The sequence below is a fragment of the Aythya marila genome (assembly GCF_965140915.1).
Source record: "Aythya marila genome assembly, chromosome: 12".
NCBI classification, from domain to species: domain Eukaryota; kingdom Metazoa; phylum Chordata; class Aves; order Anseriformes; family Anatidae; genus Aythya; species Aythya marila.
The window spans coordinates 21,533,429-21,549,455 of record NC_139053.1 but is presented as its reverse complement, the minus strand read 5'-3'; the positions used below and the strand labels follow the sequence as shown (position 1 = coordinate 21,549,455).

The 16,027-nt window shown below is 57.8% G+C and overlaps 2 protein-coding genes across 4 annotated transcripts; both read left to right on the top strand.

Annotated features, from left to right (window-relative positions):
• Nucleotides 1-5: 5 nt before the first annotated feature.
• On the top strand, nt 6-3,982 carry DHODH (dihydroorotate dehydrogenase (quinone)). 3 transcript variants are annotated; one of them, XM_082770035.1, is made up of 9 exons: nt 6-104; nt 603-803; nt 978-1,177; nt 1,382-1,464; nt 1,988-2,175; nt 2,575-2,688; nt 3,025-3,178; nt 3,250-3,409; nt 3,525-3,982. In XM_082770035.1, exons 1-9 carry the CDS (start codon nt 18-20, stop codon nt 3,694-3,696), a joined length of 1,359 nt encoding a protein of 452 aa, XP_082626161.1. In that variant the 5' UTR covers nt 6-17; the 3' UTR covers nt 3,697-3,982. The 3 variants fall into 3 exon arrangements, with proteins under 3 accessions (XP_082626161.1, XP_082626159.1, XP_082626160.1); XM_082770033.1 differs by lacking the exon at nt 6-104 and adding an exon at nt 131-483; XM_082770034.1 differs by lacking the exon at nt 6-104 and adding an exon at nt 135-483 and having other exon boundaries at nt 3,518-3,982.
• Nucleotides 3,983-4,448: 466 nt separating this feature from the next.
• On the top strand, nt 4,449-15,119 carry DHX38 (DEAH-box helicase 38). The gene is made up of 26 exons (XM_082770032.1): nt 4,449-4,991; nt 5,444-5,631; nt 5,790-5,894; nt 6,313-6,478; nt 6,597-6,715; nt 6,862-6,938; nt 7,136-7,291; nt 8,246-8,407; nt 8,493-8,600; nt 9,522-9,634; nt 9,736-9,873; nt 10,139-10,325; nt 10,415-10,600; nt 11,060-11,200; nt 11,375-11,485; nt 11,565-11,681; nt 11,922-12,029; nt 12,148-12,260; nt 12,759-12,967; nt 13,054-13,208; nt 13,286-13,441; nt 13,517-13,651; nt 13,731-13,856; nt 14,243-14,338; nt 14,570-14,691; nt 14,854-15,119. Exons 1-26 carry the CDS (start codon nt 4,654-4,656, stop codon nt 14,936-14,938), a joined length of 3,717 nt encoding a protein of 1,238 aa, XP_082626158.1. The 5' UTR covers nt 4,449-4,653; the 3' UTR covers nt 14,939-15,119.
• The last annotated feature ends 908 nt before the right edge of the window (nt 15,120-16,027 follow it).

Below are 16,027 nucleotides of genomic sequence, written 5' to 3'. Positions count from 1 at the left end.
TTCCCCAGAGAGGGGTGATGAAGGTTGAAAGATCACCAGGCTTCCTTGTGTGTGTGTGGGCTCCAGGGCAGTGTCAGCCTCGAGGTGCCCTGCACTGCCTTATGGTGCGTGTGGAGAGGGGGATTTTCTTGATTTTTTTTTTTTTTTTTAAAAGTCCCTTGGGTAAGATTTAACTACTGGGGGCCGAGGCAGGCAGCACCCTTGCGAGGAGCGATGCCCTTCCCCTGCAGCACCTGTGCGGCCCCGGCGGGATGTGGCGGGGGGCGGGCGGCGGGGCCCGGGGGGGCCGCTCCCAGCTGGCCGCGGGGGCGGGTCGGGGGCGGGGCTGCCGGTAGAGGGGGCGGGGCTTCCCGGGGGCTCCCGCGCCCGGCCCCTCCGCGTTTCTATTGGCTGGGCCGCCTCGGCCTCCGCCAATCCCTGGGCCGGGCTCCCGGAAGTTCCGCTGCACACCTCGGGCCGGGCAAGATGGCGGCGCCGCTACGCGTGAGCGGCCGGGGCCGGGCGGGGGGCGGCGGGAGCGGGACGGGGGGCCCGGTACCGGGCTCGGGGCCGGGGCCGGTCCCGGTGCCGGTGCCCGCTCCGGTGCTGACGGCCTCACGCAGCGGCGCCTGCGGGCGCTGGCGGCGGCGCTGGGCGGCTGCGGGCTGCTGCTGGGCTCGGCGCTGGCGGCGGGCGACGAGCGGCTGCAGGCGGTGGTGCTGCCCGCGCTGCGCAGCCTCCCCCCGGAGACCGCGCACGGCCTGGCCCTGAGGGCCGCCGCCTGCGGGCTGCTGCCGGCTGCGCGCCCCGACGGCCCCGCGCTGGTACGGCTCTGCGGCGGGATGGGGGGAGGAGCCGGCGGGGCTTCGGGGGCGGCCTCGGGGGGGGCGGGGGGAGGTGGCGGGGCCGCTACCCGCGGGGAGGCTCCCGGTGCGGGGCAGGGGCCGGGGGCGAGGCCCCGGGCCGGGCCGGTGTCCCCAGGCGGCGCTGCCCCGCAGGAGGTGCGCGTCCTCGGGCGGCGGTTCCGCAACCCGCTGGGCCTGGCGGCTGGCTTCGACAAGCATGGCGAGGCCGTGGACGGGCTGTACAAGGTGGGCTTCGGCTTCGTGGAGGTGGGCACCGTCACACCCGAGCCCCAGGAGGGGAACCCCAAGCCCAGGGTTTTCCGGCTGCTGGAGGACGAGGCGGTCATTAACAGGTGGGGACGCGCAAGGTGTCCGGCCGGGTGCTGACGGGACGGGCTGGCGGTGTGGGGAGGCATTCGGGTGGCCCCAGCGCCGTCCTCTGCTCTGTGGTTGCAGCTGTACTGGGTGCACTGAGTGGAGCTGTGGAGCCTTCCTCACAATTCTGTGTCCCGTGTGGTGCACCAGCCTGGCCCTGAACCTTGTCTTTTCTGTTCCAGGTATGGATTCAACAGTCACGGCCACGCTGCAGTGGAACGCAGGCTGCGGGCCCGCCAGGAGACACAGCGCAAGCTCACTGATGGTGAGACAAGCTTGTAAACCTTTGCTCTGGGGGTTGGCAGGGTGGATTTGGGGGTCTTCCAGCTAGCTGCAGGTCAGGGAAGGCGTACAATGCCAGTGCCTTGGAGCAGCGTCCAGGAGCTGGCCAAGGCAACATGTACTTAGACAGTAAGAGCTCTCAAGGCTCTGACCAAGCACCTTTCTTGTGCCCGTTCCTTTGCAGTAGAGGCTCTGCTTGCTGCCTGGGGATGGATGCATCAGCTGAGACTAGCCAAAGTCAACAGGGCCCCATCTGGGTCGTTTCCATAGGCAGCCTGTACTGGGTGGCCCAGCTGGAGGCTGCAGTGCTGGGAGGTGCTAACCATGCCAGCCACAGTGATGCTCCTGGGGCTGCAGGACAGTCTCAGGTCCCAGCCCCATCAAACTCTTGGATTGTTTATCCCCACATTGCTTTTAGCTAGTATGGGACCTCCCTTGTCGGGTCCTCTGGCCCCTCGGATGGTGGTTGGTCCTGCTGCACTGGCTCAGATGTGTCTGTGTTCTAGCGGGGATGCCTCTCGGAGTCAACCTGGGCAAGAACAAGAGCTCTGCAGATGCTGTAGCTGACTACGTGGCTGGGGTCCGAGTGCTGGGCCCCTTGGCGGACTACCTGGTTGTGAATGTGTCCAGCCCAAACACCCCAGGGCTGCGGGACTTGCAGGGCAAGGCTGAGCTGCGGGACCTGCTGACCAAGGTGGGTGACCCCGCGTGGGGAGGAGTGTGGCTCCCTGGGGCAGTGGGCAGAGCCACCAAGATGTCCCCTGCTCGGCCACTGATCCCATGGGCTGGCGCTGGGTGCTCCAGGGCACTGTACTCCAGCAAAGGGCAGGTGAACAGCGAGGCACTGCCCTCTGCTCTGCTCCTGCAAGGAGCATCCCATGACATCAGGAGTTACCGCAGTCCTGCCTCTGCCCCACAACTATGCGTGTTGTGTGCCCCAGGCCGTGTTGCTGGGTGCCTGTCCCATGGGTGGTGCAGTGTGGGGACAACAGGGTCTGTCCCTGTGGCTGCGGGTGCACACGGTCCCCCTGGCCCGGAGCAGGAGGTGCGTGTCCCCCACACACTGCCACGTGTCCCTGTGTGTACCCCGCAGGTGCTGGCAGAGAGGGACACGCTGCCCTGCAAACACAAACCAGCTGTGCTGGTGAAGATTGCCCCAGACCTTACTCTGCAGGACAAGCAGGACATAGCCAGCGTCGTGTGCGAGGTGAGGGGACGGGGGCGGCACAACGGCAGTGGGAAGGGGAGGCTGCTGAGGAGCTGGGCTTGTGCACCCCCTGCCTGGCCTCAGCGTGGGGCAGGATGCTGGTGATCCTGATGAGTGACCTCTGAAGGGACAGGCAGACGAGCAGCTCTGGCTGGCTGTAGTCAGTGTTCGAGTAGCTGCATGCATCCCAGCAGACCCCAGGGACTGTGCAGTCAGTGGCGGCTGCTTTGTCTCTGGGCACAGTGCTGGGGGGAGTCCCGGCTGGCCTGGCAGCTCACGGATGAGGCTCAGGGGCTGCTCGCAGCAGATGGGTCCTCACACGGCTGCGTCCCTCAGCTAGGTGTGGACGGCCTGATTGTCACCAACACTACCGTCAGTAGGCCCCAGGGCCTCCAGAGCATGCAGCGCCTGGAGCCTGGGGGCCTCAGTGGGAAGCCCCTGCGGGAGCTCTCCACGCAGACAGTGAGGGAGATGTACGCCCTCACCCAAGGTAGGGGCAGGGCGGGACTGGGGGCGTGTGCTGGCCTCGCCCCGCTCACCTGCCCCCCTGCCTGCCCGCAGGCCAGGTGCCCATCATCGGCGTGGGTGGGGTGAGCAGCGGCCGTGACGCCCTGGAGAAGATCCGTGCCGGAGCCTCGCTTGTGCAGCTGTACACGGCGCTCGTGTACCAAGGGCCGCTGGTGGTGGGGGCGGTGAAGCGTGAGCTGGAGGAGCTGCTGAGGTGAGGGAGGGGCCGGCCACCCCCCTGGGGCCTTGGAGGCTCTGGGCAGCTGCGTGCTGGTGCCGCGGGGCTGTGCCAGCCAGGCCATCACGCGCTGTTTCTGATCAGGGAGCAGGGCTTCAAGAGTGTCATGGAGGCAGTTGGAGCAGATCACCAGCGCTGACGCATCGCAGGACCGAGGTCTGGCCAGGAGGAAGCGTGGCAAAGCAAGGACGGCTGTGATGCTTCTAGCGTGGGCAGGCTGGGACCAAGACAAGGTCCTGCTCTGGGCCCTTGGGAAGGGCTAGTGCTACGTGGAGCTGGGGCTGCACTGGTGGGAAGCAGGGGAAGGGACCTCCACGCTGCCGCAGTTGCTCAGGGCTTTCCTGTGGGCTGGTTCCCCAGCTGTGCGGTGATGGGTGTCCCTTTTGCCAGGGACCCTGCAGCCAGCTTGTGCTGCTGGCTCTGGGTCCTCCTGCAGTGCAGTCTCCAGAGCAGGGTCCATCCTCCCTGCCCTGCTCTGCACACCGTGCTGTTACAAACCCGTGCTCCCCAGGTCCTGCCTGAGTGTCAATAAACGTTTGGCTCACCTGGTCCTGTGTCCTGCTCTGGGGATGCCCTTCGGGCTGGTCAGACTCCAGGGGATGGCTCTCCTCAGCTGAGGGGGATCCTTGCTCTCTGTTCTCCCCCGTGCCTCTCTTGCTGGTCGTTGAGGCCCTCCCACGCAGCCCTGTGCCTGATCGGTGCCCTCAGGAGGAGGCAGGAGCTGCTTCCTCCTGTTGTTGCTGGAGCTTGGAGACAGCCCCGGTTGCGCCCTGTCACTTGTTAGGGAAGAGCCCTGCTTACTCGCAGTGCTGGAGGCTGTGGGTTGTTTGCTCTGGGGCCTCCTGGCAGCAGCTGCTGCTTGACCCCGGGCTGCCGGCAGCCGGCTCTCCCCTTGCTGAGCAAGGCCCGTGCCCCGCGGTTTCCGGGGGGGCGCTTTTTCGGGTGGCGCCGTTGCCGCGCCCCCGCCCGCTCTCTTCCGGCCGCGCCTCCGAGAGCACGTGACGTCACCCCGCGCCCCGCCGGAAGTCCGCCGGGGGCGCTCTGTGCCGCGGCCGCGGGGCTCTGTGGTTGCCGGTCCGCCCGCGGGGTGCCGCCGCCGCGGCCGTGGTGCGCGGGGCCGGGACCGGGGCGAGGTCGCGGTCGCTGAGCGCCCGGGGGCGGGGCGGGCTCGGGCCGCGGCCCCCAGGCCCCATGGGGCGCGGCGCGGGGCGGTAGCGGCGATGGCGGAGGCGGAGGCGGGCGAGCGGTCGCTGCACCGGCTGGCCGGGACGGGCCCCGAGGCCGGGCCGGGCGGGCTGGTGCTGCGGGGGCGCAGCGCCGCGGCCGAGCAGCACGTCTTCAAGGCGCCGGCGCCGCGGGCCTCGCTGCTGGGCCTGGACGTGCTGGCGGCGCAGAAGCGGCGGGAGCGCGAGGAGGAGGCGGCGGCCGGCGGGAAGCGGTCCCGGGTGTGCTCCTACAGGGACTGGGAGGACGGCCGCGACGAGGCGGGCAGCCCCGAGGAGGACGACGAGGAGGAGGAGGAGGGCGGCCGGAGCGCCCGGAGCGGCCGCAAGGACAGGTGAGTGCCCTGAGGCCTCCGCGGCAGCACGGCCCCTGCCAGGGCACCGGCCGCGTGTGGGAGCGCAGCGCCTCGGGGCTGTGAGCTCCGTGCGGCCGGCAGGGCTGCGGGTGTCTCCAGGGACCTGAGGGGGCCCAGAACAGCTCCCGGGCTGGTGCCATCCCTGAGGCGTGATGGCCGGGAGTGTTTTTAGGTGCTGTCAGGCCCTCAAGCACCAGGTGTCCTGTCCGTGTCGTTGCCTGCCCCCTGACACCTGGAAGCAGCAGCCTCCTTAGAAGTGCTCCTGTCTGAAAACAGCGGCAGGCACACTGGGCTGCCAGCAAAGGGTGGAGCGAGCGTTCCCAACCATAGGCTTCTGCTATTGCGGGGACTAGGACTAGAGTTACAGGAGACAAGTGAAAGGCTAGCTGTTCCTCAGTTCTGTAACCTTTCTTTCTGCTCTGCCTTTCCAGGCATTATCGTTCCGTGCATGTGGAAACACCTTCCTACACAGGAGGTGTCAGCGAGGAGTTTTGGGAACGCAGTCGGCAGCGGGAAAGAGACCGCCGTGAGCATGGTGTCTTTGCGTCCTCCAAGGAGGAAAAGGAACGGAAGAAGGAGCGCAGCAGGGATCGGAACCACGATCGTAAACGAGACCGCGGTAACAGTTTGAGATATTTGTGACTCTTCTTGCTTAGTGATGTGGGGCTTGTTCCTTAGCCTCTTTGTTGCCCTTGACTGGTGCTCAGGGTGTTTTCTAGGGTAGGCTTGGGAAGCCTCTTTGTGCACAGGGCATCTGATCGTACTTTCCCTCTCCAGAGGAGCGGGACAGAAGTCATCACAGCAGCAGGTCAGAGAGAGACGGCTCATCGGAACGGAGCAGCAGGAGAAGCGAACCAGAGAGTCCCAGGCATCGTCCTAAAGGTAGGAGTGGGACTTGGCAGAGTTCTCACGTAAAACCTAATGGGAAAGGGCGTGTTTTTTTTTTGGGAATCCTGCTATTTTTGTCAGGATGAACGTGAGTAACAAATCTGGTGTTTTTAAGGCCTGCGGTTAGACCAGGCATAAAACTCCTGGCTCTTCCTGGATGTAGGACTGGGAGTGATCTGCCAGCTGTGTGCAAAGATCTGGCTGATCCCTGCCCAGTGAGTTTCATTCTGGGTCTGTGAGATACAGATGTGTTCCTCTGACAATTTTCCTTGGAGTCGGTGTGTCAGCTCCTTCTCTTAGAGGGACAGCAGATGGGTGCCCTCTGTGCTCTGCAGTAGAAGGTGGAAAGTGGCTGCAGGTGCCTAAGGCCACGGTGTGAACACTGGTGGTCAGTCATCATCTCCTCTTGTAGATGCAGCCACGCCGTCTCGCTCCAGCTGGGAGGAAGATGACAGTGGTTACAGCAGTTCCCGCCGCTCACAGTGGGAATCTCCGTCCCCCACACCTTCCTATCGGGACTCAGAGCGCAGCCACCGGGCATCATCCTTGCGGGACACAGATCGGAGGGACCGGGACAGGTATCGGCAGCTGGGGGTGTGGCTGCGAGCCAGCGCTCTGCAAGAAAGGGCAGGAGGGTGTGTGTCAGATTAGCACCGTGCTGTAGGCACTGATCCCTTCCTTGTGCTGTTCCCACAGGTCTGTAAGAAGCAGGTGCTCGGACAAGACGCCGCTGCCCACACCGTCGTACAAGTATAACGAGTGGGCTGACGACCGGAGACACCTGGGGGCCACACCACGGCTGTCCAGGGGCAGAGGTGAGGAGTCTGCAGAGGACTGCCGAGGCTGGGCGGTGGCCGAGTCCTCTTCCCCTGTGCAGCACAAGGGCAGGTTTTGTGGGATTCCCTCCACAAGCGACAGTCTGGCGGGGCTGGGGGCCCGCTGACCAGCTTGCCTTCTGCAGGGCGGCGTGAGGACGGGGAGGAAGGCATCGCCTTCGAGACAGAGGAGGAACGGCAGCAGTGGGAGGACGACCAGCGGGTAGGAGCCTGGGGAGCTGGGCGCCCGGTGAACGCCGGGCTCCGGGCTGCGGCCGCTGGCCCCAGGGCACCGGGAGAGCCGTGCCGCGGGGCCGCTGGCGGCGGGCGGGCTCCCCCCGGCGGCCATTCGGGGAGCGGCGGGGGGCCCGGCACAGCCCGAGCAGGCAGCGGAGCTCAGCGCTGTGCCTCCCCTCCCAGCAAGCTGACCGGGACTGGTACATGATGGACGAGGGCTACGACGAGTTTCACAACCCCTTGGCCTACTCTTCCGAGGAGTATGTGAAGAAGAGGGAGCAGCACTTGCACAAGCAGAAGCAGAAGCGCATCTCTGCACAGCGGCGGCAGATCAATGAGGTGGGGGCGTGATGCAGAGCTGGCTGCTCTGAATGTGTGCAGACCTGCTTGCTGGTGGGGTGGGCTGAGCCCTTGCCCTCAGAGAAAAGAAGGCAGTCTTTGTCCTGGCCCAGGCTGAATGAGCTCACAGGGAAACTTTTATATTCCCTTGGAAAGTGCAGCCGTGCATCTCCTGCATGGGGCAAAATTCAGTTAGTGACTGCAGTTGGTCACAGCGTCCCAGGCTGCTGGAACCCAGGGGGCTGTGCTCCTGCTGTACAGAGGCAGAAGCCATGTTACTGGGGCTGTCTGATGTTGCTCCAGATGCTCAGGGCTGCCGATCTCAGCATAAGAGCAGGGTTGTCTCCAGGCTTCTGGCTTTCAGTGTGTAGCTGGGGCGTTGTGGACAGTTTGCTCTCTGTTTTCTTGGAGACCGTTCTGTTAACCACATACTTTGTGTGGCCAGTCTGTGTTTCCTGTATCCTGCTGCTTCTAGTTAGTTGTTTTTGTTTGTTTGTTTGTTTTTTGTTTGTTTGTTTGTTTTTTCCATGTGCTTGTTTTTGGGTTCCCTGGGCTAGAACTTTCAGTGTTAGTTGTTATACGTGTTCCAGGCTTGCTTAGTTTCATCTGTGGGGCTCTAGACTTTTTCCCTTTTGGGGGAAGGAAGACCAGCAGACGCAGCCCTAGATCATTTCAGTACTTGAAGCCATGCGGCATAACCGTGGTGTGTATTGCAAATCAGCTACAGGTTTGCCTTTAGCAGCTTCCTGCTTTTAGCTTTCACTTTTATGCCATCATGACTTGGTCACAGTCCTGTAGTGCTTTGCAGCAAGCCGTGTTGCCTTATTTATTGCCTTGCAGTTGCTTTGAGCTGTATATACTGTGGGGTAGGTGTAAAGGAGTCTCTTGATTGTTCTTGAGTTTTAGGTGACGGAAAGTAATAGCTAAAGTCCTTTGATATTTCGTTTCCTGCAGGACAACGAGCGATGGGAGACAAATCGCATGCTGACCAGTGGTGTAGTTCATCGGATTGAAGTGGATGAAGATTTTGAAGAGGATAATTCAGCCAAAGTGCATCTGCTGGTGCATAACCTGGTGCCTCCATTCCTAGATGGGAGGATAGTCTTCACCAAGCAGGTAGGGGCTGTGGTTGAAGGTTCTAATGGCAGGGAGCCTCACAGGTGTGAGCTGTCTGTATTGAAGCAATGCCTTTTTCCTCTAGCCAGAGCCAGTCATCCCTGTCAAAGATGCCACTTCTGATTTGGCCATCATAGCTCGGAAAGGCAGCCAGCTGGTGCGCAAGCATAGGGAGCAGAAGGAGCGTAAGAGGGTATGCTACGACCTTTTGTCCTACTGCCCCGCTGTTCGTGACTTTGTGTAATGTAGGGCTTCACAGCCTTTGTTGGGGCTGTGTAGAACACAGGCCTTGGTGGCGGTGATAAGATGTCCACCGTGTGTTTGTGACCCGGGATATCCTGGTAGCCCAGTTCATTGCATTGTCTCATAAGCAGCTGTAGTGATGTGATTTCCTCAGGCACTGCCTGGGACGTAAATTGTGCACTTGTGCAGAGAAGTTTGATCCAAACGACATTTGGATCATGAAAGAAGAGAACGGGTGAAAGAATACAGGGTAGCTCAGATGGACAACATTTAGTGTGGGTGGCAGCAGGGGAGATCTTGTATCAACAAAAGAGTTTTGAGGAGGAGCATGCAGTAAGGTAGTGTATTAGTCTGTGGGTGCGTGCCTAATAGAAAGACTTTCTATAAGGCTTATGTGATAGTGGTGGTTAAAACACAGATACATTGTAAACAGAAACTGAGCTGGATTTGAGGCAGGTGTACTACGAGTGGAATGAAGGCAGAAGCTGACCTCCTGATACAAGAGGTGAAAGAAAACAGAAAGTTGGGAGTACCTGAGGGTACCTGTTGAGAGCAGGAAGATTATCTCTGGTTCACATTTGTGTAGATGTAAGTGCAAATTTAATGGAACTGTCAGCAGCTGGAACCATTGTCTTAGGAGGCTGTTGGTCATCCTGTGCTTGAAGTGTCTGTATCCGGACCAGTGTCTAAAAGGTCTGTCACAGTTCAGTTGGAAGAGGGAGACCTGATGTAGGAATGGGATGTGTGTTCTCTCTCGTAGCACTAAGGAAATGTGAAGCTAAAATGCTTTCCTAGCCTTACAAGTAGGAGTGCAGAAGAATTATTTTTGCAGTCCCAACTGTGGCACTTACACTGCTCTCTGCCTTCCCAGGCTCAGCATAAACACTGGGAGCTGGCAGGCACAAAACTGGGAGACATTATGGGAATCAAGAAAGAGGAGGAGAAGGATGAGATGGTGACAGAAGATGGCAAAGTGGATTACAAGTAATCCTTCCTTTGAATTGCTCCTGTTCAGCTGGTGATGGGGCCATAGGTGTAGCAAAGTGTGTGGAGAGACAGTTTTAAGGTTTCTGGTGTTTCCTTAGGACTGAGCAGAAGTTTGCTGAACACATGAAAGAAAAAAGTGAAGCAAGGAGTGAGTTTGCCAAGAAGAAATCAATCCTGGAGCAGAGACAATATCTGCCCATCTTTGCTGTGCAGCAGGAGTTGCTCTCCATCCTCAGGTACGGTTGTTAGGCAGTTGGTCCTAGTGCAACCCTGTGGCACTGGCTTACATCACTGGAACCCAAGTGAGAATTTTTCCTCGATAGAGGACCTGTTTGAAGTTGTACCCTCAGAAGAAAAAAATAAAATAAAATAAAATTGCTTTGTCTGGTTGATGGCAGTTCTCCTGCTAAAGCAGGACAACTCTTGGGTGGCCAACCAGAGCTGCAAACGAAAAAGTCTTTCTTTGTGGTGTACGAAGAAATACTCTTTCCCTTTCTTCAGGGACAACAGCATTGTGATTGTGGTAGGGGAGACGGGTAGTGGGAAGACAACTCAGCTGACACAGTACCTCCATGAGGACGGCTACACAGACTACGGCATGATTGGCTGCACCCAGCCCCGCAGAGTGGCAGCCATGTCCGTTGCCAAGCGGGTCAGCGAAGAGATGGGAGTGCGTCTGGGAGAGGAGGTGAGTCTGGCAGCACGTGCGAGGGTGCAGCCTGTTGGCAGTGAGTGCACAGGGCTGGTGAAGACTTGCTGATATCTCTGCCCTCCCAGGTGGGCTATGCCATCCGCTTTGAGGACTGCACGTCAGAGAACACGATAATCAAATACATGACAGATGGGATCCTCCTTCGTGAGTCACTGCGAGAGGCTGACCTGGACAACTACAGTGCTATCATCATGGATGAGGCGCATGAGCGCTCACTCAACACTGATGTGCTCTTTGGCCTGTTACGGGAGGTGTGTGCAAGTTGGGCTACAGGAAGATTCTAAGACAGTGGCATAGGGCGCGTGAACTGGTCCTTGTGCAGAATATCGGCAGAGGTGGTGCTTCTCTCCCAGGCCTGGGAAAGGGAAATGAAGAGGCTCCCACATCTCTGACTGCACTTGCTGCTCAAACATCCTGATCCTTGGTTCTGAGGGTTTAAATGTGCCTTAGTGTGTTGCCAGAGGCTTGCTGGCTAACTAAGAAGCTCTAGGTACAGAGATGCTTGCAGGTATAAGGCTTTCTTGGCTGGTGTCAGACTATCTTTATAACTGGACGGGCTATATAGCATATGCCTTCCCTGGCATTAGTGGTGAGTGCCTCTAGAGTATGGTGGAAGCTCCATCCTGTCCTGTTGTCTCAGTAGTGGTGGAAGTAGCCTGGACCCATGCACAAATGCCACTTGTCTATTCTTCCTTTCATATATTTTCTAGGTGGTAGCACGACGCTCTGATCTGAAGCTTGTTGTCACCTCTGCCACCATGGATGCAGATAAGTTTGCCTCCTTCTTCGGGAACGTTCCCATTTTCCACATTCCTGGGCGCACTTTTCCTGTTGATATTCTTTTCAGCAAGGTAAGGTCAATGTGAGAGAGTTTGCAGTGTGAGGGGGGGTTATGGCTTGGGTGTACCTCACTCTGCAGTGGACAGAGAGGAAAGCAGTGGGGTACCCATGCTGTGATGCAGCCTTACACACAGGATGGGGCAGGTGAGATTATTGGTGTCTGTAATTCGGGCTGTGTCTTTCAGACCCCACAAGAGGATTATGTGGAGGCTGCTGTGAAACAAGCCCTGCAGGTCCATTTGTCTGGTGCTCCTGGCGACATCCTTGTCTTCATGCCTGGCCAGGAGGACATTGAGGTGAGCTGGATGGAAGGGCAGGCACTGTCCCACCCATTTTTTGTTTCAATCTTATGTTAATACTCCTCTTTGTGTCTAGGTAACCTCAGAGCAAATTGTGGAGCACCTCGAGGAACTGGAGAAGGCGCCTGCTCTTGCTGTACTGCCCATCTATTCTCAGCTGCCATCAGACTTACAGGCCAAGATCTTCCAGAAGGTGCTGATGCGTACTCTCTGATGGGACTGGGCAGATGGGAGATTAGTGTAGGGAAGACTCTATTTGGCATGAGCAAGAGGTGCAGAGATGCCTTTTGTATTGCACATAGAATGGTGACGGAAAGCATGTGCCCCCTTCAACTTCCAGTCACTCAGTCACTCCTGTCTGGGTTCTGGGTTCTTCCTCAGTGGTGTAGAAGCTGTTGCCCAACAAACTGACTGGTGCGTGGTGTTCTTGCAGGCTCCAGATGGGGTGAGGAAGTGCATTGTTGCTACTAACATTGCAGAGACTTCACTGACAGTGGATGGCATCATGTTTGTGATTGATTCTGGCTACTGCAAGTTGAAGGTATGCAAAGGTTTCCTGGACTGTTCATGTCTGTCATCTCTGCGGTTGGGTTGATGGAGTTCTTTGCCAGTGACCCAGCCTTCTCCTTGCTTCAGTCTGTTTTTCTTGTGCCCTGCAGGTTTTCAATCCCCGTATAGGCATGGATGCGCTGCAGATCTATCCCATCAGTCAAGCCAATGCCAATCAGAGGGCAGGCCGAGCTGGCAGAACGGGCCCAGGTCACTGCTTCAGGTAGGCACATCACTGGTGTTCCTATTCCTGCCATACTGCAGCTTGGCATCTGGATATAGATATATATATATATTATTTTTTTTTTTTCTTCACTGGAGAACTGTTCATTGTCTTGAACTGGTTGTGGAGATGATCTTACCTTGCCAATCTTTACCTGTGGCTGTTCCGCATTGCTGAGCCAGCTGCTTTGATGTTCTCAGGACGATAGCCAAGCTAAAGGCAGCCATCTCAAGGCTTTGCTTTAAGACTGGTCCGCGACCAGGGAAAGACTGTACATGAGGGGGGTGTACCTCGTGCTGCACTCCAGGCACTTGTGTGCTGGGGAGGCTGCACTGTGGCCTTGGGAGAGCTTCTTCCTTGGGGCTCTGCTCGTTGGCCTGGCTGAGTGCAGAGCTGCTGCCTTGTGCAGGGCCTGGCTGGGTTGGGAACTGCTGCTCATTCAGAGAGGGATGCAGTGGCCTGAAGGGGAGGGACATGCTCTTGGGATCTGCTCCCCAGGCTCTACACCCAGAGCGCCTACAAGAATGAGCTGCTAACAACCACGGTGCCCGAGATCCAGCGCACCAACCTTGCCAATGTAGTGCTTTTGCTCAAGTCCCTGGGTGTGCAGGACCTGCTGCAGTTCCACTTCATGGATCCACCACCTGAGGACAACATGCTGAACTCCATGTACCAGCTGTGGATCCTGGGAGCCCTGGATAACACAGGTACTGGCTGCTGGGGCAGGCTGCCAACCCATGGGACTCTGAGGACCTGTCCAGTTGCTCTATGGATCCTTACGGTATTCCTGCAGGTGGTCTGACATCAACAGGACGTCTCATGGTGGAGTTCCCACTGGATCCTGCACTCTCCAAAATGCTTATTGTTTCCTGTGACATGGGCTGCAGCTCTGAGATCCTGCTCATTGTCTCCATGTTGTCTGTGCCTGCCATCTTCTATCGGCCTAAGGTACCTGTTTGCTCTTCCAGCAGCTTAGGGCCTTTACCTGCCCTCTGGCTAACCTGTGTTCTTTGCGTACTCTTCAGGGTCGAGAGGAAGAGAGTGACCAAGTGCGGGAGAAGTTTGCTGTCCCAGAGAGCGATCACTTGACTTACCTGAATGTTTATCTGCAGTGGAAAAACAACAACTACTCTACTCTGTGGTGCAACCAGCACTTCATTCATGCCAAGGCCATGCGGAAGGTGAGGCTGTGGCAAAGAGGTTGGGGGAGGGAGCCTTACATAAGAGAGGGATCTGACTGCTGCACGTCTTTGCAGGTGCGGGAGGTACGTGCCCAGCTCAAGGACATTATGGTGCAGCAGCGGATGAGCCTAGCATCCTGTGGTACTGACTGGGATGTTGTCAGGAAGTGCATCTGTGCTGCGTACTTCCATCAAGCTGCAAAGCTGAAGGTAAGAGGGGCCTGTACCTGTCTGGGGGATGAGAGGCCCCTGCTGGGAACTGATGTATTAACCACACTTCTCTGTGCAGGGCATTGGGGAGTACGTGAACATCCGCACAGGCATGCCCTGTCACCTGCATCCCACGAGCTCTCTGTTTGGCATGGGCTACACACCAGACTACATTGTGTATCATGAGCTGGTCATGACCACCAAGGTAAACTTGAGCTGAGGGCTAGCAGGAAGGGTAAAGAGTGCTTTGAGGGAGGTGAGAGGGCTTTGCTGTGATGGTAGTATCTATTGGAGGGTGTAGTTCTCAGCCTTTCACATGTCTACTGCCCGCACATGTCTCCGTCGCCTGTAGGGCCTTGTTTTTCTCTTTTGTGATACATTTTCCTGGCATATGTGGGACATCTTTGTAGTCTCACCAAGTCCTGCCCATAGCAGCTTCTGAGGCCTGGAGGAATTGTCTGGAAGGAGTAAAGTCCTAACTTTGGAACTGCCATCAGCAAGTGGAGGAGGGTGGGAGCTGCCATGGTTCTGGCAATGGCGTCCAGATGCTGGGTGTCATCCCTACCCTGGTCTTTCCTTCTTTCACTGCAGGAATACATGCAGTGTGTCACTGCTGTGGATGGAGAGTGGCTGGCAGAGCTGGGACCCATGTTCTACAGTATCAAACATGCTGGCAAGTCGCGCCAGGTGAGTCTCCTGCTCAGGCCCAGCTGACAGACAGACAGCAGGCTACTACACTGGAAAGGAATGTTGCCTGAGTGGGGTCCCTGCTACACACAGCTCCACGGCATACGGCATACCTGTTCCTGGGTGGGGGTCTGTTTTTCTGTTTGTTTTTGTTTTTGAATGTGGAGGGATCAGACTTGCGGGCCTGCAGAGAGTCCTGCCAGTCCCTGATCTGCTGCTGCTTTGCCCCAGGAAAACCGCCGCCGTGCCAAGGAGGAAGTGTCTGCCATGGAAGAAGAGATGGCTCTGGCTGAGGAGCAGTTGCGTGCCCGCCGGGAGGAGCAGGAGCGCCGTAACCCGCTGGGCAGCGCAAGGTGGGTGCTGGCACTAGCTGGCCATCAGTTGCCTGCTTAAGAGCAGCAGTGAGCTGCATGGAGGATTCCAACTTCTTCACAGGTGCTCCTGGTGCAGGGAAAAATTGTATTCTCCACTAATATTTGTATTCTCCACTAATCACTCTTGTCCTTTACTGGCAGATCTACTAAAATCTACACACCTGGGCGGAAGGAGCAGGGGGAGCCCCTGACACCACGACGCACCCCAGCCCGCTTTGGCCTCTGAGAAAAGAATGCCCATTGCTACGAGGCTTAAAGATTTTCAAGAGCAGCTGAGTCTTAGGAGTGCTCAGCTTCTCTGACTGCTGTGAGGCTTGCTACAGCTTGTAGCCCTGGAAGGTTTTGGTGCTTGGCACTACTTTTGCTACAGAACAGAAAGAATTTTATTTGTTTAAAGATTGTCAGTCTTTAACCTTTTTTTTTGTTTTGTTTTGCGTCACTTTTCGTCCCGGAGCTGAGTTCTGGGTAGAGGCAGCCCTGCAGAGTTGTGCGTGGCTCGTGCAGTCAAGTTGCTGCCCTGTACAGCCGGGGACAAGGCACAGAATTACACTGGCTTAGAGGGCAAAGACAGCCTGCGCCTGGCACAGACCTGGCCTGGAATACTGCAAAGGCAGTTTGTCCGTGACCAGAGCTCTGGGCAAGTAACTGGTGCCCAGCTGTCCCTGTACACAAGGGAGGGTTGGTTCAGCACTGGTTTGGGCCAGGAATTCTGCTCACCTTCATCTGCTCACCCTTGTGGTGCTGCTCATGTGTTCTGACCCTGAGGTACTTGTTTTCTACCTGCAAGCTGCCCAGTGTGTCCTGAAGATGCCTGGAAGAAAGAAAAGCAGGGGAGATGAGGTGAGGCAGTAGTTGTTCATTTGTCCTATAAACCCCTGTGGGCAGCGTGAACTGCTCAGACCCAGTACCTGTGTTCATCACTTACTCCTTGTTGCCTGTCAGCTCTGCAGCGTGGTTGATTTGCTGCTGGGTCTTGTGCCCTCGTTTCTCACTTGACTGCCTGAAAATGAGGTGTAAGCTGAGTGAGTTGGTGTGAGAAGACAGGTACCTGCCTCTCTCTGCTTGGCTAGGGCTTCTTACTCACATCTGCTCTTTCGCACACTGGCTGATGTTGACCAGCAGCAGCTCCCTCTCCTGGTGCGGCCTGCTGCTGTTAGACCATCCCAGGGTGTGGGAAGTGCACAGGGTTACTACCTGAAAAAAACAACACCCTGTGCTGTGAGTGACCCCACATGACTGCTCTGCTCAGCCTGTATGTGCCTAGGGCAGAAGGAAGGTGCAGGAACAAGGCTGTGCTGGGGCAGCAGCCTTCGGG